Raw genomic sequence first — 27722 nt, forward strand, 5'->3', positions numbered from 1 at the left:
TTGGTTGGGCAACTGCCTTCGGCTCAGGTCATGATCCTGGAGTCCCGGGATCGAGTCCCGCATCGAGTCCCGCATCGAGTCCCGCATCGGGCTCCCGGCTCGGCGGGGAGTCTGCTTCTCCCTCTGACCCTCCCCCCTCTCATGCTGTCTCTCTGTCATTCTCTCTCTCTCAATAAATAAATAAAAATCTTAAAAAAAAAGAAAAAGAAAACCTTAGGTTATTGCATACAATTGTGCAGTTTTTCTCTATTCATAAGTTCTCAATCTTTGGAGCCTCTATGAAGATGGCATCTGATTTGACACATGACATATTTACTTATTTTAAGCTTAATACACCCTAACGTGACTCCCTGGAGGTCTGCAAACTTAGGGCTCTAACCCTGGCTCTCAGAGTGGTTGTTCTCCGCGCCAGACCATTACAAAGGCTACCTGCCAAGCTCCGCCGAAACAGAGCCCACCGAGAATTTACACACCTCACAGGGGTGCCCTGAGGAATAAATGAGATAAAAGTCTGCGGGAAAACTCTGACAAACTCCGAGACTCCATTAGAAATGCTAATTGCTGCCTTGCTAGCCTATATTTAAATGTTAGGAAAAAACCCACGGAGATTCTCTTAAGCTCGGGGACACTCGGCCCCTCTGTGGCTCCGGCGGGCGGCCGGGGTTGTCCGGTGCCCGCAGGACGCGAAGGCCGACTCCGCCCGGTGCCACGCGGTACGACGCGGGTCGGCAGCGATTCCGCCCCCGACGGGGGGTCCTCGCAGCACTGCCCTCCCCGGCCCGGCCATGGAGCGCGGAGTTGGGATTGTTGGCCTCGAACTGCGTGAGGGCGCAGAAGGCGACCCCCCGCCCCGCGCTCCCCTCACGTCTCCCGACTTAGCGGGCGTCGGGCTGGCTTGGTCGAGCCGCCGAGAACGGACTTGGCCTTACGGCTCCCCGCAGCCCTCCGAGCAAACTTCCCAGCGCGGGCCGGAGACCCGCCTCCAAGCGCGGCGAGGTGGGGCCCGGGGGTCTGGGCTCGGCGGCGGGCGGGGAAGCCCCCCGAGCAAGGTCTTACATCAGCCACCCCACGTGCAGTCAGAGGGAGGGAGGAAGTCGCGCCAGTCCCCCGGGCTGCGCCTTTACCCCCGCCCCCCCGGCCTCCGCCCCTCCCGCCGCGCGTCTCCCCGCCCCGTCCTTGGTGCAGCCGCGGCCGCCGAGCCGAGCAGCGCCGCGCGGGGCCGAGTCGAGCCGAGCAGCCGCCCGCGCCGCGTCGCCGGTTTAAGCGCAGTGCGGGGCCGCGGCCGGGGGCGGCGGTAGTGAGACCAGCGCTGCGCTCCAGCCCCCTTTTCCCTCCATGGTTTCTCTCCGCTCCCGTGAGTAACTTGGCTCCGGGGGGCTCCGCTCGCCAGCCCGCACGCCGCCCGCCGCCTGGGACCGCGCCGCCGGCCTCTACCGCCAGCAGACCCCTTCCGACGGCCCTCGCTGCGCAGGCCGGGACGCCTCTCCCCCCTCCGCCCCCGCCGCGGAAAGTTAAGTTTGAAGAGGGGGGGAGAGGGAAACATGGACATGAAGAGGAGGATCCACCTGGAGCTGAGGAACCGGACCCCGGCAGCTGTAAGTAGAACCCCCGTCGGGCGCCCTCTCCCCCCGCACCCCGGATGACTTGCATGTAATGGTGGCCACCTGCGGGGCCCGGGCCGCGGGTTCGCCGGCCCCGGCTCGGAGAAGGGCGCAGCTCGCGGGCTCGGACAGGGAAGGCGGGCGGGCGGGCGGGCGTGGAGGGGGGGAGCGAGCGCGCGGGGATTAACTCTTTGGCGTCCGAGGGCCCCCGCGGCCGTCTGGGGAAGGCGGTGGGGTGGGGGAAAGCAAACTTTGAGCTCCTCGCCCGCCGGGGTCCTTTCTCGGAGGAGCGCGTGTGCGTGTGGCCGGCGGCGAGGGAGGGAGGAGGGGGTTGTGTAACGCTGGGAGCCATGTTTGCAGCCTCTCGGGATGCGCGGCCGGGCGGAGGCCGGGCCTGCCGAGGAGCCGCGCGGCCCGCCGGGGCTCGGCCCGCCGGGGCTCCGCGCGCCCCGGGCCGCTCGCGGAAGGGGCTCGGGCGGGGCGGTACTCATCCAGTCGGGCCTCGCGGTTGGCGCCGCCGAGGGCAGGGGCCGTGCGGTGAGGAGGGGGCTGTCGGCCTCCGAGGGGGGCGACGAGCCCCCTCGCGCGCTGAGGGGCTTGGGCGGGCGCGGCCTGGCGCGCGGAGCGGGGGAGGGGCGAGCCGGGCCGCGGAGGTGGCGCAACCGCCGCCCCTCCGAGGCCAAGTTTGAAAAAAAGGACGCGGTTCCCGCCATTTTTCAAGCCTAAAAATAAAACTTTCTCCCCCATTTCTCTCGCTCCCCTTTCGTCCTCCGGGCTTTTCCCACTCCCGGCCTCCCAGGGCGCGCCCCGGTCGGCCCAGGCCAGCCGTTGCGGCGGCGGCGGCGGCGGCTTCGCCTTTCCTCCGCGCCGTGGCGGCGGAGCCCGGGGCCCCTGCCCGGAGTCTGGTCCCTCGGTGTGGGCGGGCTGCGGCTCCTCGCGCCAGCCGGGGCGCGCCACGGTCCGACACAGCGCCATGTTGGCGGGCGCTCGTCTCCCTCCGCCGCGTGAGCCGGCCTGTGGGTTCGGGCCACCGCTGCCGGGCCGAGCCCCTGGCTTGTTTTGCGCCCGCCTCGCCGGGGCTCGGCTGGCATTGGCGGGAGCCGCACGCTGCGGCCGCCGCGGACTCCTCCGGCTCGACTCCTTCGGGCGCGCCGCCGTCCCCCTCCCCCTTCTTAAAAGGGCAACGCCAGGCGGCCGCCTTGCCCGGGCCAGGAGCCGGGGGTACGGGCGGGCCTCGGCTGGCTCGCGGGCCGCGCGATCTCGGCGGCCTCTGCCCCCGCACGTGCTCCAGGGAGGCCGGCACTCGCCGCGGCGGCTGCGTGAGCGGCGGGCGGGCCTTTGAGAATCGCCTCTTTCTTCTCCATCCTGCCCTCCCCGTTGCCGGGCGCGGGGCCCTGTTCCCCGGCGCCCGCGCGGGGCGGCCGCGCCTCCGCCAGACCCGGGCCTCGGGTGAGTGGCGTTCCCTCGCCGTGGGGAAGCCCAGGGGACGTCCTCTCACCCTGCCCCGGTCGAACGATGGGCGCGCTTCGTGCAGTCAGGTAGCTGTGGGTAACAAGTTGCCAACTTGTGGAAATTCATCCACCTGCGTTCTCCTGGTGTCCCCACAAATGGGGTACGGGGAGAAGCGCCCCGCGCGTCCCTGGAGGACCGGAGGGGTTGGCGTCTCCACTTGGTCCCCTGGGTTTTCAGGTTGAGGTTCGACCACGGCAGTCCCATCCGTCCACAGTCAGACATTTTGTGTCGGCCACGTGCTAGTGTATTGAATGGTTAAGCCTTTTCGCACCCTAAGACTTGAAGAGTTGTGTTCTCATTTTGAGGAGTTGTTAACTTCAGACCTTTGCATTATTGCTGCGTAGCTGCGAGTCAATAGAATGTGGAGTAGATTTAGCCAAAATTTCCAAAAGTATGCAGGTGGATCTTCAAGGCACTTTAAAATCTAGAATTTCAATTCTTTGTGCGAAAAGTAAAGTACTATTAAAGTAGTCGGTAAGAGCAATGTTGCCCCCTCTGGGAAGCACAACTGGGCTGATGTTCTCACTATGGAATTTTTTCACATACGCAGTAACCAGGATATTTTCAGAAATACTTAAATAAAATGGGAGCAGGTGTGAACTTTTCAAGTAAAATCAACTTAGGCCTTACGCTCTTGCCAAAGACAGGTCAGGCATGTGATTGTTTCATGAACGTTAAATTAAAAGTCAGTTTTTCAGTTGCACTATCGGGCGACTAGGCTACTGTTACTGGACAGCACTAGCCTACAGCCATCCACTGGTTTATTAAATATTTGAGTACCAGCAGTATGGCAGGGTCTGGAAAAGCAGGGTGAACTAGACAGCAATCCCTTCCATCCTGGAGCCTCAGAACCCGGTGGTATCTATTGTACTGGTGCAATTTAGGGGCTTTGGGAGCATCCTGGAAGCCTGCTAAGGTTGGGGGACAGGTAAAGAAAGGCTCCCCTGGGAACCCTGAGGAGGAGACTGAGACAACAGGAGTTAGGTTTTTTGGTTTTGTTTTTTGGGTGGTTTTTTTTTTTTTAAGATTTTATTTATTTGACAGAGAAGGGAACACAAGCGGGGGGGGGGGGGGGGGGCGGAGAGGGTGAAGCGGGCCTCCTGCTGAGTAGAGAGCCCCGATGCTGCAGGGCTCGAACCCAGGACCCTGGGATCATAACCTGAGCCAAAGGCAGATGCTTAATGACTGAGCCACCCAGGTGCCCCAAGAGTTAGGTTTTTAAGAGAGGAAAGCTTTGATCTTAAATTGAAGGCTTTCCAGGGAGAAAATGCTGTAGGTTTTGAAGGACATTCTAAAAAAGCTAAAAAATAGTGTTTTGCACAAAAGAATCATCCTTGAGGCAAATGAAAAGTTCGAAGAGGATTCCTTTAAAACCAAACACAGTCACATGGCTCCTTATGTTTGGGGGGCCAGCTGTTAGAGAGTAGGCTTGGCCTCTGGGATCCTGCAGACTTGTCATTTGGGAAAAGAAAACCTTTTCTTCTTCGGATTTACAGTTAGAATATGGACAGGAGGCTCTTAAAATGCATACATGCATTCCATGATTGACTTAATGCCATCACGTGAGAACTAAGTGTTTGAGGAGGGTAGAGGTTTGATCACAAATGTTTTTTGTAATTTTTTTTTTCTTAAGACCAGATGGGCTTTTATTATGTGTGTGGCTTTTTTGTTTTTATTTTGAGGTGCGAAGATGACCCTGGCAACACTTTTACCTTCTTGTGTTCCTTGGCCAGCGTATGCGAGACCAAGATAATAAGTTCAGTTCACATATTACTATATTCTTACTCCTTATAAACACAAGTATGAACATTTAAGAGGGGACTTGCAAAGAAATGTGTATTTCAGGTTTTTTCCTAAGACCAAAACAGCTCTTAATATCAGGTGTGTTCTCATAGTGGAAAATGCCTAAGATGGCATTTAAAAATCTATATAAAGAATGGAGATCACCATTTTAAAATACAGGCAAGGATAAGAAATATTTTATACAAAATATTGTGTTGTCAGTTACTTCACTGAGAACAAATTGTGTAGTGCTAGAACACACCATATACATCACAGAAGTTGGTGGTATTTTCAGATTTGAAATGAGACACTGATAGGGGCTAGTGAGATATAATTTAGTTATATTCCAAAATGAAAAAAATAGCTGTTGTTTATGTGAGGCGGTCATCCTTCCATTGCACCAAACATGGCACTCTATTATGAGCACCTTATTGACTATGCATCCAGGGACAGCCAGCCTTGATGGTAGCTGTTTGAGTTTTTCATTCAGTTAGAAAGCCAGGCAATTCCTATGGTTCAGTGGATGCCTCTGTGGGACTCTGGTGGGCTGTGTGTGAAGACTAGACACTCCTCTCCTATAAATAAGAGTTGTCTTAGGAGACACTTTTCAGTTTCCTCTACTTTACGCCTTTAAAAATTTTTTCCCCAACTTCTGTCATCTTGTGTGTATTAATGTAATTTTTAGCATAATGGGATATTCTAATTGATTGCATAGCAATTAATTGGTTTTTTAATTTTTTAAGTATTATATCTAAATTGAAGGAAAAAATAGGTACAGGTAAGCCAAAAATAGTATGTGTAGATAAACAAAAATAAAATAGGATGGGTGTGTGTGTGTGTGATTTCTACCATCTAGACATTCGGGTATATAGTCTGCCAAAATATTTAATTTTTTCCAAATTCAAATTTTATTAATGCATATATTTATATAAATACAGTAAACTTTATCTGTGTCACTATTATTTTGCAGTCTCGTTGTTAATGTCTGCATAGATCATAATTTAATTTATGGGGGTGGTTAGAAGGCTTTTTGCCATTTTAAATAGTACTGAAATGACCATCTTGTAATGTGAACCTGTCTTCTGTCAAATTGTTTAGAATGGTTCCTTTCTTTACCTACCCACCAATAGGATATGGGTGTTTCCTTCTTTCATGCTGATAGTCCTGTCATCTAAATACAATTGAGAACCATTAATATAAATTTATTCTGTCATTTTGAGAACACTTAAAATAATGGTAAGGTGGAAGGTTTGAACATTGGTTAACTCAAGAATGAAAGTTGACAAAGATGGCAGGAGTTGCTTTTTCTACATTTTTGGATTATTTCACTTACTGCAATAACCATGTATTACTTTTCTAATTTAACTAAAGGAATTGATAATTCAAAATGATCTATAATTCCTCCATACATTTCCCCCTCTCTTATAACAATTATAACCATTCTAATTGGGGAAAATCACGCAACCAGTTCCAAACCAGTTAGGTAAAATTGATTTGAGTAGCCAGGGGAGTGTAAAGTGAGAGCAAGTTGGAGAGGATGAAAGGAAAATTGCTTGATTTTTGTCTGTGGCCCTTAGCACCAATCTCCATAACTTGACTACAGTATATTTCTCAGATTTTTCGGTTAAAAAGTAGTAGAAAATAGTATTGCTTTTCTGATAGTTGCAGAAAACAAAAACAAGAGTTAAATAGGAAATAATATGGATTATTTTTAGTTTTTAAGTATTTACCTTGAATTCATATTTGGGAAAAAATCTAGTTTAATTGGAAAATGAAGGATGAAGAGTAAATTTGGTCTCTAAAGTTAAACTGTCTTCAAGCAGAAGGCCAGCTAACTTTTTCTTGGACTAAATAGCTCCCTGAGTTGTACACACAAATGTACAAATGCCTGCCCAACCTTACCTCCTTAGGTAGTAGCTCTGTGAGGATTTGGAACATAAGAAGGAGAAACTGGGGCCATTTTTTCTTGATTAGAATCCCTCATTTATTCTGGGACTAGATTGGGAGGCCACGGGGTTATGTACCCCCAACTCGCTGCCCTCTGTCCCCTCTCTCACAGTTCTATCCCTTGCAAGCAAGTCAGGGTCCCTCCATAGCTAGGAATAGGGCAGGGGGAAGGCTTAGTTTTCTCAAATGCTGCTGACCCAGTGCCTGAGAGCAAACACCTTTCACGTGCTCCTGTTTAGAACTTTATACGGGCTAGAAGAAGCCTGCTGAGGGCTGGCTTTCCAGACCTCTTGTCCTCGGGCACAGCCCCAAGTGGAACCCTGTGGTCTCTGCTTTCTTCAGTAAGTCCCACTCTGTTCTGTGCATTTTCCCCAGGGGCTTATCCTCTTACTGTGCCTCTGACTCTTTGTTCCGGGGGGTGCCAGGTTTCTTTACTACTACTTCAGCCTTCCTGGAAAAGGCAAGGGGCATGCCTTCTCTGCTGAGCCATACAGTCCTCTGCCTGATTCACCCCAGTGAATTCTCTTACCTCCTACTCGTGGAGATTTAAAGGTCTCAGGTGCGCATTCCGTGAACTTCTTGCTCTCCCACTTATAAACTCACCTACACCTGTATCCATCCTGGCTTTCTCCATAGCAGATGATCTATCTCATTTTTAATATGTAGCTTTTATTGTTGTAGTTGCACATCAACTTTTTTAATGTGATCTGTTGGGTTTTTTTTTTTTGGCTTGTCTGTTTTTTGTCCCATGTTTCTTCGGGGTGGTTTTTTTTCTTTCTCAAGGTAAAAACGGTATCCTTGAGAAAACGATAAATTAATGCAAATACCTAAAATTTCTGTATATTAAGAAAGGTCACAAAAATAACAAGGGTTGGTTGCCATTTTAGATAAAGAACTCGGAACTCAATAACAGACTCAAATGTCTCTATTCTTTCACCTAGCAATCGATTGAGGAAAGAATCCTGATTACAGAAGTTTTGTGTAAAAAGATATCATGCCATTATTTATAAAAGGGAAAATTGGAAATATATTCAACAGGGAGGATTGTAATTTGTGGTATATCCATATACTCTAATTTCTGTAGCCATTAAAAATACTCAAGAGTTGTTAAAGTATGCTAAGTAATAGAGTTTTATCTCACCTATATATGAAATATACAGAGACTGAGCTAATATACCAAAATATTAACAGTGGCAAAAGTACTTCTTACATTGATGTGATAATGCTTGTGATCAGAAAGAGGTTCTCTTTTATATCCAAGTTTTCTATTGCTGCATCTACTCAATCCCCTACAATCCTGACAAACCCATAGGCAGTACTCTGACAAGCCTGTGACCAGTTTTCATCATTTAACAGTTGTGAAAGCTCTTTCTCATACTGGGGTGTAGGGGTGACTGAAACAGACATGACCTTGCCCATCATGAAGCTTGAAGTCTAGTGGTGACTTTTTAAATCTTTATTCCTTTAATAGATTAATATTATCATCATTGAAATGCTAAATAAGATTTTTTTTAAAGATTTTATTTGAGAGAGAGAGCATGAGTGGGGGGTGGGCAGAAGGAGAAGCAGACTCCCCACTGAGCAGGGAGCCTGACACGGGACTTGATCCCAGGACTCTGAGATCACAGGCTGAGCCAAAGGCAGACGCTTAACCGACTGAGCCACCCAGGTGCCCGCTAAGTAAGGTTATATAGGAAGGTCTCCCAGCCACTCACTTTCTCTTCCTGAGAGATTTTCTGTATATATAAGAAAGTGAATCTGTTCTGCACATTTTTCATCCCACAGTGTATCCTGGAAATGAGTCCCTTGTTGGTGGGCATTTGAAGTTGTTTTCTAATTTTTTTCAATTCTTTCCTCAATAACTTCTTGTGCCTTATTTCAGAAGCCTTTAGAGGTGTTTGAAACCAATGCTTCACCATTGGTACCACTCCCGATTCTTCTCAGTCTTTTTTGCACATTCCCCAGGGTTCTGTCCTTGGTCCTCTTCTTAGGGATTCCATCCTTCCACTCTTTTTTCCTGCCCTGATGACTCCAAATACAGAACTGACAACCCTCCTCTGCACCCCAGACCACATGTCCAGTTGTCTGGAGATACTTGGACCCAGACATCCCAAGGGAACCTTAAACTCAATATTCCTCATAGTATTCATTACATCTGCCCCTCAGAAAGCAGTTCCCTACTTATTTCCATCTAGCTACATGACTCCCATTTCTCTAAGCCAGACTTCAGCTTCCCCTCCATCATCTTCCATACCCAGCAACTAAACCTGCAGATCTGAACCATTTAACACCTTTTTTTCCCCTTCCAATTCCTTCCTCTTAATTCTTATTCTGCTGTTGGTTCAGCAAACCTGTTTTAGTTCACATTTGAATCTTTATGGTAGTTTTTTGTTAAGATTTTATTTATTAATTAGAGGGAGAGAGCAAGCACAAGCAGGAGGAGAGGGAGAAGCAGACTCCCCACTGGGCAAAGGAGCCTGATGGGGGCTCGATCCCAGGAGACTGGGATCATGACCTGAGCCAAAGGCACCTGCTTAACCGACTGCGCCACCCCGGCACCCCTTTATGGTGGTTTATGATGACCCTAGTTACAGTGGAATTTTACCAGTTGAAAGAAATACCCAAGAGGTGATTTCTCCCAGTAAGCTGGGAGGCAATATGGCTAACTCTAGTCCCTCCTCACTTGGGTTTTGGCATATTAGTATCATTCTCTATAATAATTTGGATTCTCTGGGGGCTACATTCATAGAAAATCCCCCGAACCAAATGAGAACTTTTAGTTGTATTGCTGTATTAGATGTGTGGGCAATTACAGTTGACTTTATTTATTTATTTTTAAGATTTTATTTATTTATTTGACACAGAGAAAGATAGCTAGAGAGGGAACACAAGCAGGGAGAGCGGGAGAGGGAGAAGCAGGCTCCTGGCTGAGCAGGGAGCCCGATGTAGGGCTCGATCCCAGGACCCTGGGATCATGACCTGAGCCAAAGGCAGACGCTTAACGACTGAGCCACCCAGGTGCCCCTGGTTGACTTTATTTTTATGGTTTGTTGGTTGTACTTTTTTTTTAAATACAAAAGAAATACATGCTTATAAAAAGCTCAGTACAGATATGAATAAACAGCAGAGGTCCCTGTTGTTCCCCTCATCACTTTCCCCAGAGGTTACTTTTTTTAGCATTTGGTATGTCCCAGGTGCTACTCCTCTGCAACTCCATGCCATGAATGCTATTATCTCCCCTTCACAGAGAGGTTACGTGACTTATCTGAGGTCACACAGGTTGTAAGTGGCAGAGCCAGGATAAGACCTTGGGCATCTGTTTATAGAGCCCACCCCTCCTCACTTGGCACCTTAAGATTTCAGATGTGATTTTCTGCAGAAAAGGGGAAAACGGCAGAGGTGTGTAAAGGAATGTAGAATGAAGGAAGGAAAGAAGTAAAAGGTGTAATTGGCCTGCGTGTATCCTAACTGTAACCAGGGCTTAAGAGGAGGAAGTAGACAGGGTAGTGAGAAGTAGTGAAGAAGCAAGTGAGAAGTTGTGGTGGTGTGGGTATCACTGACTCTAAATCTGTTTCCTTCTCTGTAAATGGGGGAGGGTGTGGTGGTGCAAAGAATAAAGAGTAAATTCTCCTTAATGGTAACAATTACTAGAGTAGTATCCTTGGATTTTGTATGGGAGGATGAAGACATTAGCTCATATTCTCATTTTAGAACTATGAGGGTCTCCCTTCCATATACATGCTTGATTAATGCTATTTAACATAGATTTACTGCAAGAGTGCCTTTGGCCGTTAGCTCTAATTTGCATCACTGTAAATTGCCCAAAATTTGTTAAAAAGTTGCAAGTTTCAGAGTCAACCACAGAGCAAGAATGGAAGTAGGGATTAGCATGGTAGATACACAGTAGACTGTTTATTAATTGATCAGTATTTAAAATTGTGGGGCGCCTGGTTGGCTCAGTCAGTAGAGCATATGACTCTTGATCTTGGGTTCAAGAGTTCAAGCCCCATGCTGAGTGTAGATCTTACTTTAAAATAATAAACACAAATAAAATCTTCAGATGTGATACCCTTGGATGGATTGGAATTCTGAATTTCAGGACCCACAAAGGAGATTTTCTGGCCTGAAAAAGGAACCTAATTTAACAGTTTTCTCCCCTGGAAATATCTTTCACATGTAACCCAGATTGATCTTTGTTTTGAATTAAGGCCTCTTGCATCTTGACCCCTTCTGATTATCAAGATAATCTTAGTGAAGATTAATAAAACCAAAAGTGGAAATGTATACTGTTGCCAAAATCTCTCAGGGATTTGATAGGAAAAGTAAAGTTTTCCTTTTTCTTGTGTCAGTCCCCTGGGCCTTGAGAGAGACTCAGCCAGTGGGATGGGGGCGGGAGGTGTTTTCTCTGCTTTTATAGTTAAAGCCCCCTTCTTGGGGAACAGACTTGGGAAAAGGAATAAGGGGGTATAGTTTCTTCACTTACATTTTAAGAACTCTAATTCTGTCTCTGGAAAGTAAAGAGTTTAAATCTTTATACCATGGTGTAAAATCCCATCCTTGATATCTATTAGCATACTGTTACTAAAGGCTTAATCATTTTTCATTTATTTATAACTGTAATCTAGGTCTAAGTAGAGGCTGCCCCTGTATGTGGATGTTTTTGCTGGGTGTTTATGGTTGTAGGTTTTGCTTTGTTCTTTGTTTTATGTATGGTTCTGAAAGCTTATTTTTTCCTTTTTCCCCTTTGCCATCCACAGGTGCGAGAACTTGTCCTGGATAATTGCAAATCAAATGATGGGAAAATTGAGGGCTTAACAGCTGAATTTGTGAACTTAGAGTTCCTCAGTTTAATAAATGTAGGCTTGATTTCAGTTTCAAATCTCCCCAAACTACCTAAATTGAAAAAGGTAAGTACTTTTTTCTTTAGCAGTAAAAGAGAGCACATCCTGAGAAGGGGAAGCATACATGATTTTGCCTGTAAGGAAGCAGTTAGTGTAGCAGAAAGCAAGTGGCCTTTGGACCTGGGCATATATGGGATTGAATGCCAGCTCCACCAGTTCCCTGATGGATGATCTTCTGCAGGTTACTTAATCTCTCTAAGGCTCAATTTCCTCACCTGTAAACTGGTGATACCATACCACCCAGCCTTACACAACTGCTGTGATGTTTAGAAATAATACATGTTGGGGGCGTTCGGGTGGCTCAGTTGGTTAAGCCGCTGCCTTCGGCTCGGGTCATGATCCCAGGGTCCTGGGATCGAGCCCCGCATCGGGCTCCCTGCTTGGCAGGAAGCCTGCTTCTCCCTCTCCCACTCCCCCTGCTTGTGTTTCCTCTCTCGCTGTCTCTGTCAAATAAATAAAATCTTTAAAAAAAAAAAGAAATAATACATGTTGGATGCTCAATAAATAGTTACGAAAAGTAATTATTTTGTGACTAAGCTATTGCTGGTTAATTGCTATATGTTATAATGTTAGTTGTGTTTTTTTCTTAGTATGCTCTGGTTTAGGAACCACAGGTGCCTCCCACTCTTCATGTTTTATGTTTGTTGGTTAAGGGTGAGTTTCAGTAAAGACTTTTCAGATGTGTAGTCTATGATAATTCAAACCCATTGTGTAATTCTTAATGACTAGAAAGTTTAAAGTGTGGTTGTGACTGCAAGAATTCATTGTAACAAAGCTATATTTTCCATCCTAGCTGATGGCTTATTGTTAGTACTTTATTGGTCTAATTATAAATCACCCTCCACACTACCAATTAAAAACCCTCAAGAAAAATGTGTTCTCATGTCCTTGCACATGTAACTGTCTCGGAGCTCCAGAATGTCAAACTGGAAGAAACTTTGCTCGAATCTTCCAGCCTCGTCCCTTGCTTTATAGGCATAGCAATAGACCCAGAAAGGTACAGTGATTTGCCTAAAGCCACCTACAAAAGAAGTTAGTACTAGAGCCAGAACTAGAGCCCGTATCTCCTATTTCCTAAACCAGTACTTTTTCTATTACATAATGAAAAGTATGTGTAAGTATTGCAGACTTTTCCACTGCTTTGGTGTTCACTTTATTAGGGAATTTAAGCAGAACTTTTATCTAAAGGTACACTTAGAAATCTGTAATCAGATTTAGGCAAAATGCAGGTAGGCTGTTCTGTAGCTTGCTTGAGTTCTGAGGAGATGGTTATGGGTTAAGTACATGAATTAAAAACCAGAAGCTTTTTTTATTCATAGCCTTATTTAGGTAATAAATGCTTAGGCAGTCCTCATGAGTTTCAGGTAACTTATCTTCCTATCAGAAAGAATAATCCTGTTATATTTAAATTAGTATATTGTTCCCTTTCTTCTGCTAAGCATCTACTTTAGAGGTTCAAGTGTAAACCTTTTATATTTACATGGTTATTGGTGACACTGGGAGCTCTGATTAACCCATTAAACAACTGATGGCTTTCTAGCATGTATCTGCATAAACTTGATGCTAGTATGATCCTAGTGTATTTCGCGTTCTGTTTTCCTAGCATCCTGATACATGTTCCTGATTTACTATGGTCTGTACTATCAGACATAGGAGAGAAGTGAATCTGTGACCATCTATATAAAGGCGCTATCAAATCCTTCTGAAGCCTTGTTAATCACTTATTTGCAGAGTTAGGGAGGAGTGGAGAGATCTACAAATCAAACTTAAAGGCAGATAAGACGTTCTCACAACTGATACAGACTTTATTTTCTTCCTACCCTAGAGCATAGATTTTTTTTTAAAAAAGAAACAGAATTCTGAAAGAATTTTTAGTGTGTAAATATCACAGGTTTCCTAAATTTACACATTGATTTCATTTCAAAATAAATATGCCATTAAATGCTTTGGCAGATTGCCTTGCTATCTCTATGCCCTAAGATATTCATGTTGAAAGGATAAGAATATTATATATGTGTGATAGTCTAACCAATCAAGGGAAATGGGAAGTGGTCTCTGTTTTTGTTTTGATTTACTGAAATCTCAATAAAGCTAACACTTGAGTCTTGATTGATAGACTTGTATTTTTTTTAAAGGATTTTTTATTTGAGAGCAGAGTGAGAGAGCACGGGCTGGGGGAGGGGCAGAAGAAGACGGAGAAGCAGACTCCCTGCTGAGCAGAGGCCCTGACTCCGGCTCCATCCCAGGACCCTGGGATCATGACCTGAGCCAGAGGCAGACACTTAAACCAACTGGGCGACCCAGACGCCCATAGACTTGTATTTATAAATCTAGAGCATGACTAGATAATTTGGAATATCCCATGGGAAGGAAAAAAATGTTTTGAAATGTTTTGTTTCCTCTTCTGAAATATTTAGTAACACCTAAGTAGTACTTAAGTTGTTTTTTAAACTCATTCTTTTAACAAATATGCAAGTTTTTAAAAGTTCCTCTGTTCTGCATCATGTAGTTCATTTCATTGCATGCTAAAGACTAAACTACATGAAGTTTTCTTGCTATTCTGAGTACATAGCATAGTGGGAAGGGCGAATTTTTCTGAAGCTAGTCTGCCTGGCTTCAAGTCCTTGGTCACCTCTGTAACTGTTGTGTGATCTAGGGCAAGTCATAGAGTTACAGTTCATTGTCCTCATCTGTAAATGCAGGTAATAATTCTACCTACCGCATAGGCTTGTTGTAAGAGCAAATAAGCTCATATATTCCTAGTGTTTCGAACAGTGCCTGGCACTTAAATACTGTGTAAGAGTTAGATTTGGTTGGCATTGCTGTTGCGCTTAAACTAGAGAATTGAAACCAGTTCGGTGGCCTGAGTTTTTTCATCTGCGAAATGAAGAGTTTGAATTATATGCTCTACTGTCTAATTTTTCCAGCTCCAATTTCTTTTCACTTCAGATTCTAATTCCTCCGTGAAGGCTCATTCCTTCATTGGCACACCGTTTGCTGTGCTACTTGACCTGCCACTAAGAAATTAGAGTAGGTTCTCATAAAGGCTGGTGCCGGGTTTATGCAAGAAAGGGCCTCTGGGGAGTTGGTTTCAGCAACCCTGAAGCTGTTTCCCCACTCACTTTCCTGAGGTCATGGAGCTTCTTTAAGGGCTTGCTTTGGGACCTCTTCCCTTCCCTTAGCCTTTGGAGCAACTCTCTGGTGGCTTCCAGGTAGAGAACCTTCCAGTGTGTCAGAACTATACAGAACCAGAACAGGTTTCAAGTGGGCATAGTGAGCTTTGTTTGGCACGAGGAATAAGCTGCTTAGAATGCACAGACCATTTACCCTTCCTGGCAGGTATAGACCATTGCAACTTCTCAAAGAATTCTAATTTGTCTTGACCCACTTTTTAGGTTAGAAAGCGGATTCACAGATGTTAGGGGCCAGATCTTGAGCAAACTATTAGCAGCTGGTTAAGGAAATGCAACTCTTATCCATCCTGCTTCTCCTCCCCTGAAATGTTCTTGGGATCTGTAAACTACTTATCTGGTTTTAATCAAACAAAATGAACAAACATGCCCTAATAGGAACAGAGATTATTTGATCTTGATAAGTATTTAAGATTGTATTTGCTACTTACAACACCTTAGTGATAAGTGTTTCTCTGTGTATTGTATATTCTCTTGCAGCTTGAGCTCAGTGACAATAGAATCTTTGGAGGTCTGGACATGTTAGCAGAAAAACTTCCAAATCTTACACATCTAAACTTAAGTGGAAATAAACTGAAAGATATCAGCACCTTGGAACCTTTGGTAAGTAAGTGAGAACTTGGAAACCAGGACTTACTGGTCATTTTCATTTTCATATTTCTTATAGTGAGGGAAATGCTTGGAAATAATAATTGATTAAGAAGGTGGTGGTTTTTATTATAATACTTTCTATAGAAGTTTTAAAGATCAGGGCCTCTCTAGTTATGTGTTCCTGTGGCTTTGCTCTCCCTGCCTGATACTGTGGTGGTTTCCTTCAAAGGGGAATTCTTTTCTTTTTTGGTCCTTTTTAACTTTCATATATTGACCATAGACTTAAATATTTATCTTAAATTTTTTTTTCTCAAACTGGCCAGGCTATTCTATACTTTCATACTTTTACAGAAAAAGCTGTTCATACTGGATGGCATACCTGAATTGCAGATGAACAGTCCAAGGACAGCTCCAGTTAGTTTTAGGTCTTCTAATTGATCTTGTGCCCCAGCTGGATCACTGTTGCCTTAAGTTTTGCATGGGAACCCCAAAATCCTCATTCTTCATAATGGGATAAGCTGTAAAAAGTTAAGTGCCAGTTGGGTTACAGGCTTACTGTGTGACCTTGGGCAAATTGCTTCTTCTCTCTGGGCCTCAGTTTCCTCACTTATGAAGCAGGGAGGATAATAAGCTTTGTCTTACTTTACTTAGGAGTTCTCAGAATAAAATAAGGTAATGCACTTAACTTTGCTCTGTAAGTTGGGAAGCTGTGCTAATGGGGGTCCAGTCCACGTGGAAGTTGTGTAGGGCAGAAAAGAGCTGGAGGGACAGGTTAATGTAAAGTGTGGGGCAGCCTCCCAGGCTGTTCTGTGTGGCTGCCACCTGGAAAGTGCTATGAATTCAAGATTGTTAAGTGACTGATTTGTCTAAATATGACATTCTATAAATTTGGCTTTGAGACTGAATTCCATTTTAATAAGCTAATGGAACTCCCAACTTGTTTCACACTATCCAAAGAAACTTACGGTTTCTTTCTGTTTTTACATATACATGAAGTCAGTGTTTCCATTTGACTTATCTCGCAAACATTAATTGGGAGAGGGTTTTGCAAGCAGATATTGAGTGGTCTCAGGATCCAGAAGAGCAAAACCCAAGAGGATAAGGCATCTTTCTCTACTATCGTTATCTATTCTGGTGTCACAGTACATTAAAATATTTGGGTTTCACCTAACTTGTACAGAATGCTCTGTCGATATTTCAAGGGAAGATAGAGTTAAATTGTGACTTCTTTTAACAAAGAGGACTTCCTGCCAGAGTTACAGCAGCTTTTTCCTCCTAATCAATAATTAAGGCTCTGCTCCAATATAGGTTAAATCACCTTTTATTGAGTCCCTTTATTTTTATGTTTCATTCAGTGGACCACGTTTAGCTCCTATTTCTCAAATGCTGGGAGCCTGTTTCTCACCTTTGCTTCTTGAATTTGCCCCTTTGTTCCATTATAGGTACACCCAGATACTTGGGCTGCTTGCTTTTTACTAGTTCTGTTCATTTCCTCTAACCCAATCCCCATTTCCAGTGTCGAAACAAACATTAGTGAGTTTTGCTGTATTCAAGGACATTAACATTGGCCCATTGTATCCTCCTGTAACCCAGAGAAAAGAGAACTACTGTCCCCCTTTTAGAGATGAGGAAACCAAGTTCAGAGAACTTAAATAATCACTCAGTGGCCACAGGATAAATGGCAAAGTAGAGATTCAAATCCAACTACCATTCTTTCCACTGCCTTTGGGACCTGTTCTTTTTGCCTTCGTATTTATTCCATACCCGAATTGACATTAAACTGGGAATTCCAACAGGAGCACTAAATTGAGTGCTGGTGTCTCCCAGCTAGACAGGCTACCCTGAACCTTTCTTTATTGTTTATGTGTCTATGATAGGTCTGTCGATTCAGGGTCACTGTGAGCATAAGAACCCCTTTTTTTCTAGAACAGAGTGCCACGCAGTACCCTCCCATTGCTGGATCACTGGCTGTTGCCTAATTCTTGTGTCAACCCCAGTCCTCTTTGGTGTTTCACCAGAAGCCTTTGTCCATGTCCTAGCGCACAGAGGCAGAGCAGAAGCAAATGTTATATGGGAGTTGTTTTTTGGGGGGCATTAACTGACCTGGTCAGTGATGTATGAGGGCCCTTTGGAGGCAGTGAAAGTCTGTGTACCCTAGAACAGTGAAGAGTGGGAAATAATCATTGTATTTACCATTTTTGGAGGATCTGCTATGTACCATACACTGTAGTAGATGCTTTATGTATGCTATTTCATTAGTAATCCTCAAAAAACATTTCTACAAAGAGAATAAGAAATAACATGGCCCTCGTTTTATGCATGAGGAAGCTGAGGCTTGGGAGAGTCTGAATCCCTTGTCCGGAGTCACACACCTGGCTAGGCCAGTAACAGAGCCACAGTGCTACACGCCCAGGGCCATCTGGAAAGGCTTGACCTCTCGCTATTCTCCTGAACTTGCTGTTCAGATGCCTGGGGGTGCTAGGTAGGTCTCCTGAAGTTATATCTTGGAATAAAGTAAAACTGTAGGAGAAGGTGAAGGGGGGGAATGTTGGGTCCGTTTTGTCTTTCTGAAAGTATTCTTCAGTGGGAACACCATCCTCATCCTCATTAACCACGTACATTTTGAACACCGTCTACTTTGAGCCCAGTTCTTACAGTCATTGCAATGATTGTGAATGCCTCTGCTTGCTACAGGGATATTAATCGAGAGACAAAGAAGGCATCAATTCAAACTTCCTTGGACACCTTTTTTAAGAGACCTGGGCCATCCAAACCATCCCCCAAAGCCCTTCTAAATTCTAAGAAGGCAAGCAAAATTATTGTTAATAAAATGTTTAATGTGTATTATGGCTAGCCTATTAGTTTTAGGCCACATTTCTGGTGTGGTAGCATTCTGATTTTTGGGCTTTTTTTTTTGTTTGTTTGTTTCTTGTTTTTTTTTTTGGTTTTGGGTTTTTTTTTTTTTAGCAGTATTTACACATTGGGGTCCTGAATAATCTGTGGGTAGTATATTTTGGCCTTAAAGCACAATTTTATTACTTTAAACAGTTCTAGAGTACTACAGTTACTTGGAATTTTGTTGTTTATTTGCTTTCACTTCATTTTCTAGCCTACTGTTTGGCATGTTTGAATTATTCATAATGGGTTCTTTTCTCAGGAAGTAGCCGAAATCTCACAGATTCATGGAGTTTCAGAAATAGGTGGGCCTTGGGGGTCCTGTGTACTGTGACAGGAGATCGAACTAGAGAAGGGGCTTGAGGCACTGTAGAGTGTGAAAGATCAGGGGTTGTATGCATTTTTGTGCATCTGTTCCTAGGGAATAATTTTGAGAAGTAAATGGCTCATTCCCTTGAGTGATGAATTTTTAGACTTTGGGAAAGCTGCCTAAATTTACTTGTGGTCGTATCTTAGCTGGTATAGAGACAACCTTCTGTGGAAGAGAAAAGAGTTCCCAGGGTCGCCAGCTAGTTGTCGGGGGTGGTATTTCAACATTTTTTCCCTCTTTGGCAAGAAGTCCTACCTGGGCTTTTGGAGGTCAGCGCCTGCCCAGTGGGGAACCTAATCTGAAAGCTACACAACATAAAAGCAGCTCTCCCTATGATTAGAAGGGCTGGGGACAGCTTTCTTAAGACCTCAGGGGACTAACTTACATAAGCACATTATTTGATCCCCAGACTCTTGGATCATTGTACATTGGTGTTTTGAGGAGTGCATTTGCCTGTTGCTGTAACCCTGCTCTGTGTTCCCTGCTTGGCTCTCTGTTCCCAAGGGCTGCTCAGTGAAAATAAAACAAGTGTGGGAACCTCTTCTTTGACCAGGAAGATGAAGATTCTGTAAGTGCAGGGGTCAGCAACCCTTCCTCTGCAGGACCACATAGATGTTTTAGGCTTTGTAGACCATATGATCTGTCGTAGCTACTCACTTTTGCCATTATTCTAGCACGAAAGAAGCTGTACATAGTACATAAACAAATGAAGTGGCTATGTTAGAATAAAACTTACTTTACAGAAACAGGCAGTGGGCCAGGATGGACCAGTCGTCTTTTGCCAAGCCCTGCTTTAGGGTAAAGATTTTTAAATCATTTTCTAACTGTCCTGAATCACTAAGATACCTCAAGTCCTGAAGACAAGGTTTTTTTCATCTGCATTTCTTTCTGGGTGCTTGTGAATGTTGAAATAGTTTTCCCAATAAAGCACCAAAGCCTTTGAACAGTGTTTATTTTTTGCAACTTCATGCAGAGATCCTCTTTGTTTGTTTTAGTACTACTTTCTCAGAGAATACCAAGTTTTTTCTCCTGATTCAGAACGCTTAAAAGTGACATTTATGAAGCTATGTGTCCTATGCCCTCCAGGCTTATTGGCCCTATTCTAGAGGGCACAAGGCTACATACTACTTGATGTTTTGTGTTTCCTTTTTAAACACTTGCCCCTCTTCTCCTTCCTAAGAGGGTCTGCTGTGACTTCCTGCTGCTCTCTCCTACTTGCCTGTAATATACTACCTCTGCCCTCCCAGTGTCTCCCTTCACCCTTAGTTACAACTTACAAGAGCTGGGATTGAAATACTAGTACACAATTGTAATAACAAATGAATCTCTGAGTAAAATACATGGACATTTTCTTACCCACTTTGGCTACTCAGAAAACCTTCCTCAGCCCAAGCTTTTAGATACCAACTCTTTTGTATTCTGTATTTTAGGTAGATTAAACCAAAGTTCTAAACAAATGAGGTATTGCAATAAAATTTCAGGGTCTGGTAAAGTCAGAAGAAATTTATATCAGAAAGGTCTGGTAATGGTCTTGATCCTTTTCCCCAAATTAAAAAAATATTCCTCTCCTTCTGAAGTTTCAACTCTTGAGTGCCCCTTCCTTTTCCCCAGCCTGTACTGACTCCTCTCTTCCTGGAGAATAACCGTATCACTACACTTCTTGCTTTATTATATGCCATTCTCTAGTGTTACATCTTTGTCTTTGAATAGAAATCTCAAGTACTTCAAGATTGATTGCATTGACTAATTGAATGAATTTTTTTTCCCATCCTGCCACCCCAGAGCTTTGAAGACTAGGCTTGATATCCAGCAAGTTCTTGTTGGCCATTTGATTACTTGAACATTAAAACGTAGTTTGGAACCAAATTTATTAAAATTCTGTTTGAATTGTCTCATACTGTGAGAAGATTCAGTTTTAATAAATATTTTTTCAAATTCATTTTTCTTAAAACTACTAATGTTGCCAGAAAAAGAAAGTTCTCTGAGAAGGTAGAGGTAGAAGGTAGATTATAGAATCTAAGATCTAGTGACCTATTATTATAAAGGTTGCAAAGGACTTGAAATGTTTTCCTGTGTGTAAAGCTGAGTTGGTAGCAGCTAAATGAATACAGAGCCTAGAATTTTACCTCTTCGGGAGATGGGTTTTGTTGCTTATGTTCCTTTGGTTTAGGAATTTTGTTTCTTAATCCTTTTCTTCAGAAAAAGTTGGAATATCTGAAAAGCCTGGATCTGTTTAACTGTGAGGTTACTAACCTGAATGACTACCGAGAGAGTGTCTTCAAGCTCCTGCCCCAGCTGACCTACCTGGATGGCTATGATCGGGAGGATCGGGAAGCCCCTGACTCAGATGCTGAGGTGGATGGTGTGGATGAAGAAGAGGAGGATGAAGGTAAGTGGGTGTAACATGCAGTGAACCTAATTCTGCCTATCAAAGGTCATGATAAGCTATTGAATATTCTTGCTATTGAGAACAGTAATGACTATCCATGTGTATAGACATTTCCATTAAATTTGGAACTGGAACCTCTATTTAATCTTAGGACACTGAAGCCTTCAAATGATTCAAAATAAAAATGGTTAGCCTTGAATTTGGAGACTGTGCCCTCACACATTGAAATATTTGTGGTTTCCGTTTACTAAGAGGACCATCATCTCGTGTCTCCCTGCCTTATTCGTTACTCCCCTTTCTTGGTTACTGTCTGACTTAATCCTTACAAACTCAGCTTTGTCAACACTCCCAGATTGCATTTCCTGATGCCCGTGAGCTGGGTTAGGTTCCTTGCGCCTGCTAAAGCAGCTCCTCGCTTACCTCTTTCATAACCTGTCACTCTCTGCTATTCTTGTCCCTTTCAGCTATGCTATGATGATCTTCTTGGGTAGGAATGGTCTTTCTCATCTTTATTCACAAGGCCTAGCACTTCGTAGATACTAGGTACATGTCCATTATATCCAAATGTAAATAAAATAGCTTTTCTGATGAGCTTGTGCTCTCCTTGCACCGTGACTCACTGACTGAGCCACTCAGGATAAATAGTTTCTCGCCTCTCTAGTGGCTTAGAGGAAGCAGAATGATCAGTTTTCACAAAAGTCAGCACGAAGAAAAGTTACTCCTAGAATTCCTGATGTTGCTGGAATTTGTGGTATTACTGTATTTGAAGCATTAGTTTAAATACCTTTTCTTTAAAGATGAAAATAGACAAAACAAATAGTCAAGAAAAGTAGAGGAGGAAAACATCAGGCAGCTTGGGTGCAATTAATGGTGTAATACAGTGGTAGAATCTTCGCCAATTTACAGCAGATTTGAGACAACACAAAATAGGAGGGGATGTAGGATGGTGTACATCCTTACGCCCTTCACTGAAGGTTCTCAGGTAGTCCTGAAAACCCTTGTGCCTCTTGTCTATTTAAGTTCACCTTAAACAGGTCGAATGGCCATGTGTGCAAGAGCCTGTAAGGAAATTCCTTGGAGAGTGGGGAGAGCAGCTCCTGAGAGGGAGTACCAGTCAAGCAACAAGTTTGAGCATTTTTTATGTGCCATGCACTGTGGAATATAGTTTTGAAAGTAAAAACCAGACATGGTTCCTGTCCTCTTGATCTTTACGGTCTACTGAGAATGTTAAGTAATCACAAGTGAGTAAAGCGTGTGATAATAGAGAAGTATCAGGTGCTCATGTGAGAGTGTATGAGCTGGGATTAGGAGGTCTGGCAAGTCTGCCCGAGGAAGTGATGTTTAACTGAGACCCAAAGGTTTGAATCAGTGTTAGCCAAGCAGAGAAGAAAGGGAAGAAAGAGCATGCAGAGAATAGGAAGCCAGACAGCACCCAGACTCCAGGACCAGGAAAGGTAAGAACCACTTGCCTCCAGGCCTGCACCAAATGGAGTGGAGACACAGAGGTTGCAGGTGCCTCTCAGCCTGCTGCTTGTTCCCCACCCACCCTGAGCCTCCCATCACAGGCTTATGAGTGTTTCTCAGGTTCCTCATCTGGTATCTGGTTTTGTGGTGGTACCCTTACCTCAGAGAAGGAGCTCACTGTTATTTATTTATTGGGCAGGGGTGATAACTTATTATGGAAATTCTCAGACATAGACAAAGATAGAAATAATAGTAAAACTAACTTCATATTCCCATCACTGAGCTTCAGCAATTACTGGTTCATGGGGTGCCCGGGTGGCTTAGTCGTTAAGCATCTGCCTTCGGCTCAGGTCATGGTCTCAGGGTCCTCCCTGCTCAGCAGAGATCCTGCTTCTCCCTCTCCCTCTGCTGCTCCCCCTGCTTGTGCTCTCTCGGTGTCTGTCTCTTTCTCTCTGTCAAATAAATAAATAAAATCTTAAAAAAAAAAAAATTACTGGTTCACGGTTGATCTTATATGTACACACTCCTGCCCACTTCCCCCTTCCTTATTTTGAAGCAAATCTGAGGAATTCTGTCCTTTCATCAGTAACTGTTAGAGTGTACAGCTAGTCCATCAGGACTTCTGGCCTCCAGATGTGAAGGGACTCTGCTGGACAGAGGGACTGAGTTGTAGCTGCCTGGGAGAAAGGGGGCAAGTGTGGTGCATGGGTGTCCTCGGCATTGGTGTAGCCCAGCATTTGTCTCATGGACAGACCTAAAGCACCCCAGCACCTTAGCAGGTGTGCCTTGTGGGCCATCGAGGGTATTTAATGAATTCCTTTGGACTGTTCCAGAAGGAGAAGATGAGGAGGACGAGGAGGATGAGGATGGTGAGGAGGAAGAGTTTGATGATGAAGAGGATGAAGATGAAGACGAAGATGTAGAAGGGGAAGAGGATGAAGACGAAGTCAGTGGGGAGGTTGGTGTAACTGCTGCTCTGTTTCCTATTTGTAGTTATAATGTGGAGGTCTTTTTTTTTAGGGTTTTTTTGGTTTTTTTAAGAAAAAGGAAAGAAAAGAAAGGGCTTCTGATGAAAGTAGTAAACTTGTAAATAGACTAATAACGGTTTGATTGATTTAATTCTTGTCCCCCTTTTAGTAAATACTAAGTGGAATGCTTACAGAATGCTAATTAGACACAGTGCTTGGCTCTGCAGGATAAGTTTTGACCCTTTAGCTTATTGGGAGGAAGTAATGAGTTGAGTGTCCTTTCCATAGGGTGGGAAAACTGGAAGTGTTGAGAGCTGATGGTATGTCTGTTCCTTGGTTGAAGGATATGTTTACCAAGTCTGAACTTGTTCTCGTATGTTCAGCTTAATTCAGTAAATATATCCTATGCCTGCTGTTTAAGAGTTGGGGATGCAAAGTTAACCCATAATATGGTCCTGTCTTGAAAGAGCATGTAGTCTAGTTTATGGGGCACCCAGTGATACAGTATCTCTGAGGAGCTGAATGCCATAGAAGGACAGGAGAAAGGAGTGACTTGATTTTGACAAACCTCAAAGGAAATTGTGAAAACAGGCAAAGAAAATGAGATGTCATCAAAAAGCACATTGCTGGGGTGCCTGGGTGGCTCAGTCGGTTAAGCGTCTGCCTTCGGCTCAGGTCATGATCCCGGGGTCCTGGGATCGAGCCCCGCATCGGGCTCCCTGCTCCGCGGGAAGCCTGCTTCTCCCTCTCCCACTCCCCGTTTGTGTTCCCTCTCTCGCTGTGTCTTTCTCTGTCAAATAAATAAATAAAATCTTAAAAAAAAAAAAAAAAGAACTTAATTTCATTAAACACCTATGAGATTACACAAATTGCTCAGCTTTACTTTTTTTGTACTACAAAGCAATGTGCTTTTTTTTTTTTTTTTAAAGATTTTATTTATTTATTTGAAAGAGAGAGACACAGCGAGAGAGGGAACACAAGCAGGGGGAGTGGGAGAGGGAGAAGCAGACTCCCTGCCGAGCAGGGAGCCCGATGCGGGACTCGATCCAGGGACTTCAGGGTCATGACCTGAGCTGAAGGCAGTCGCTTAACCAACTGAGCCACCCAGGCGCCCTGAAATTAAGTTCTTAAAAGAAGCTTTTTATGAGGATGGGCATATAGAAAATCCTCTTCTGAAATTCAAGATTTTAAACATTTCTCGAATTATCCGTTATAAATTGTTATGCTAATTAAACATGTCTGGCAAATAAAATGCTTACTTCTGAGAAGCAGTTTTTAAAGAAAATTTTAATTGAAGCTTATTCAGAAAAATGAACAGATTTCAGGACATTAAAGTAGATAAAGATAATATTAAAAGTTTCCTCCTTGATGAATTATTAACATTGGCAAATTATCTTTTTCTCTGTACTTCTCAAGTTGGCAAATTAATCCAGTAGCACTCGCTATTTCTTTAGGAAGAAGAATTTGGACATGATGGAGAAGTTGATGAAGATGAAGACGATGAGGATGAAGATGAAGATGAAGGTGAGTCTAACGCATGCACTTAGGTCCTCCTCAGTTAAAAATCATGGGGAAATGTCCATTAATTTAGAATTTGAAACTACAGAGAACAAAATTCTCTTTGCCCCCCTGGTGGCCTTCACAGGCGCTTCTGAAGCGCTGTCGGCGTGCCTAGGCTGGTGAAACCTCCTGCTCTCCGGCAGTAATGCCCGCGTGCAGACAGGAGGCCGCCCTCAGTGGCACACTTGAACTGTGGTTTTAGACTCCATCGTTTGGATTACTGCCACACATGAGATTTTTGGTTTGGGAATTCTTTCACTAAAGTCTTAATAACTGGATCATAACTTTTGCAGAATGTAATAATAGCACCTTTCCAGCTTTATTACTGTTACTTCTTTTCCTACCACAAACAAAACCAATGAAACATCTATTTGTTTGTTAGTCATTGGAAGTATAGATTCTCACACCTGTGTGGGATTCAGAGTACCAGATTGTTTGCTCTGCTTTCCATTGGTTCATGCTTTCTCAGCGTCTGCTCTCTGTGCCAGGCACTGGACTACATTTACACTAGTACAACAATAGGCAGGGATCAGTACCTGCCTTTAGGGAGCTTTTTGGAACATCCTGCACGTTTAGGTAATTTCATTGACATAGCGATGAATTTTTACTAGTTGGAAAAAACAGGATGATGTGTAGGTATTCTTGGCCCAAATACCTAAGGATTCTAAGAAATACCTTTTGAGTTAATATTCACTTGCTACAATTTGAGTCAACTTAAAGAGAGCAAGTTAAAAATGGAGAAAACTGGGTTAACTTTGCTGTCATTTGATATGCTGCTGTGCATTTTGCCCTTCTTCATTAAATGGTTGCTATTTATGCTTTTTAGTTAATAACCTCTTAAAATCAGCAACCTACCAATCTAATCAAGCTTACATTTTTTTTTTTTTAAAAACCTCCCAACCATCAAAAAGTTCATTGTTGTTACTTCCATTAGGAATAACTTAGGCAAATACCTTTCTGATTGTCTCAAAGTGAATTTTTGTTATTGTGCAGAAGAGGAAGAAAGTGGGAAAGGTGAAAAGAGGAAGAGAGAAACAGACGATGAAGGAGAAGATGATTAAGACCCCAAATAACTTGGAAAGAAAGAACTGTTCAGTATTGGTTGGACTGCTCATATGGATTTGGTAGCTGTTAAAAAAAAAAAAAAAGGTAGCTGTGATACAAACCCCAGGACACCCACCCACCCAAAGAGCCAAAGAATAGTTCCTGTGACATTCCACCTTCCTCCATTTAGCCCCTCTTGGAAATTCACCACCAAGCTTGGGGACTTCATCCCAACAAAATTGTAAGCATTGTTAGGTTTTCATGTCAGACTTGCTGTAGTGTGGAGAGCTGTGATTGGGGAGCCGGCCGTCTGTGGCTACCAGTTACACCGAGACTGTAACAGCATTTTTACTTTCTGTACAACAAAGAAGCTTTGTAAATAAAATCTTAACATTTTGGGTCTGTTTTTTCATGCTTTTCTTTTTAATGAATTTTTTTACATTAGGACATTTTATGTGTCAACTGCCAAAAAAGTATTTTTAAGAATTTAAGTGAAATAAACACGTTCCTCTTTGGTAAAGCCTAGTTGTATGCTTACATTTTTAAATTAGACTTTAATTGTAAGCTCATGTTAAAACACTAAAGAACTGGTTTCTCTGACATTTTTATGTTAATGGTTGTTGAGAGGAAATGCACAAGTGTATAGGATCTTTGAACACTTACCTGATTCTCCTCATTTCTCTACTAGGGGAGTCGACTTTTCTTTCTTTAAACAAAGTCTGAAATTCAGTGCTCTGGAGCCCCTGAAAGCCAATAAAAGATGTTAGATTCAAGTAATAGATGAATTAAAAAAAAAAAGGATAGTATAAAGCAAAAGCCTTACCCTGGGTTCTGGGAGATCCTAATTCTAATTCTGCCTCTGCCACTGATTTCCTGTGTGACCTTGCATTGACCTTTAGATCACCTCCCAGTCTGTAAAATTGAGGGGGTGTGACCAAATGGCTTCTGAAGTCTCTTGTAGCACTGATGGTCTGTGACCCTCACTGACAGGAAGGTCTGAAGAAAAAAATGGGCTTTGCATCAAGGCTGAAACATGTAGGGTTTGACTGACAAGTGAACAGGGTATGGTTTGTTACCAAGACAGGCATGCTAAGGAGGAATGACATGTGAAAAGCCTTGCCAGGGAAGCGGGTAGGCACTGCCCAAGGTCAACTCGGCTTTCCAGAAGATGGAAATTTTCTCTATTCTTAAAGGGATTTGGGGGAGGGGTAAGATGTTCTGCAGTCTGTGTGTTCAATGGCTCAACCATTTAATAGATGCAGGACTTTGTTGTCAATATTTTTTGTAGTAGAAGATTAAGGATTGTTTTAGTAAATCTTAAACTATAAGCCACCGGAATGAGTAGGGTTTTTATGCATAAAAGTAGTGTTAAAGACTGGAATCTAATTTGAATTTATATCTAGAAAAAGTTATGTAGTTTTTCTACATAACTTTTATGTAGCCTTTCTACATAAGGCACCGTTAGGTGCCCCCAGATTGTGTACTTTAAAATTGAAGTCTCTAGGCT

At 43.7% G+C, this 27722-nt stretch overlaps 2 protein-coding genes across 4 annotated transcripts in view; one reads left to right on the forward strand and one right to left on the reverse strand.

The window, feature by feature from the left end:
• Positions 1 to 15912, reverse strand: part of HEMGN (hemogen) — a 61632-nt gene extending 45720 nt beyond the window's left edge. The window contains exon 1 of the mRNA XM_054509319.1: positions 15905 to 15912. The gene's annotated coding sequence lies outside the window, so the exon portion shown is untranslated. The remainder of the gene's footprint in view (positions 1 to 15904) is intronic.
• On the forward strand, positions 1192 to 26613 carry ANP32B (acidic nuclear phosphoprotein 32 family member B). 3 transcript variants are annotated; one of them, XM_045882763.3, is made up of 7 exons: positions 1196 to 1595; positions 11600 to 11749; positions 15415 to 15537; positions 20990 to 21179; positions 23477 to 23601; positions 25066 to 25135; positions 26165 to 26613. In XM_045882763.3, the coding sequence occupies exons 1-7, from the start codon at positions 1542 to 1544 to the stop codon at positions 26230 to 26232; spliced, it is 780 nt and encodes a 259-aa protein (XP_045738719.1). In that variant the 5' UTR covers positions 1196 to 1541; the 3' UTR covers positions 26233 to 26613. The 3 variants fall into 3 exon arrangements, with proteins under 3 accessions (XP_064436119.1, XP_045738719.1, XP_045738717.1); XM_045882761.3 differs by lacking the exon at positions 1196 to 1595 and adding an exon at positions 1941 to 2138; XM_064580049.1 differs by lacking the exon at positions 11600 to 11749 and having other exon boundaries at positions 1192 to 1595.
• The last annotated feature ends 1109 nt before the right edge of the window (positions 26614 to 27722 follow it).

Source organism: Mirounga angustirostris, unplaced genomic scaffold (genome assembly GCF_029215605.1).
Source record: "Mirounga angustirostris isolate CCGP_5_RB_7025 unplaced genomic scaffold, mMirAng1.0.hap1 SCAF_15, whole genome shotgun sequence".
NCBI classification, from domain to species: Eukaryota; Metazoa; Chordata; class Mammalia; order Carnivora; family Phocidae; genus Mirounga; species Mirounga angustirostris.

What these genes read in the sequence shown, in the direction of transcription:
- ANP32B (XM_045882761.3), top strand. Translation starts at nt 1,971, where the DNA reads ATGCGCGGCCGGGCGGAGGCCGGGCCTGCCGAGGAGCCGCGCGGCCCG. An exon ending in CCGAGGGCAGGGGCCGTGCG is followed by an intron (nt 2,139 to 11,599) that starts GTGAGGAGGGGG and finishes TGCCATCCACAG; the next exon opens with GTGCGAGAACTTGTCCTGGA. An exon ending in AACTACCTAAATTGAAAAAG is followed by an intron (nt 11,750 to 15,414) that starts GTAAGTACTTTT and finishes ATTCTCTTGCAG; the next exon opens with CTTGAGCTCAGTGACAATAG.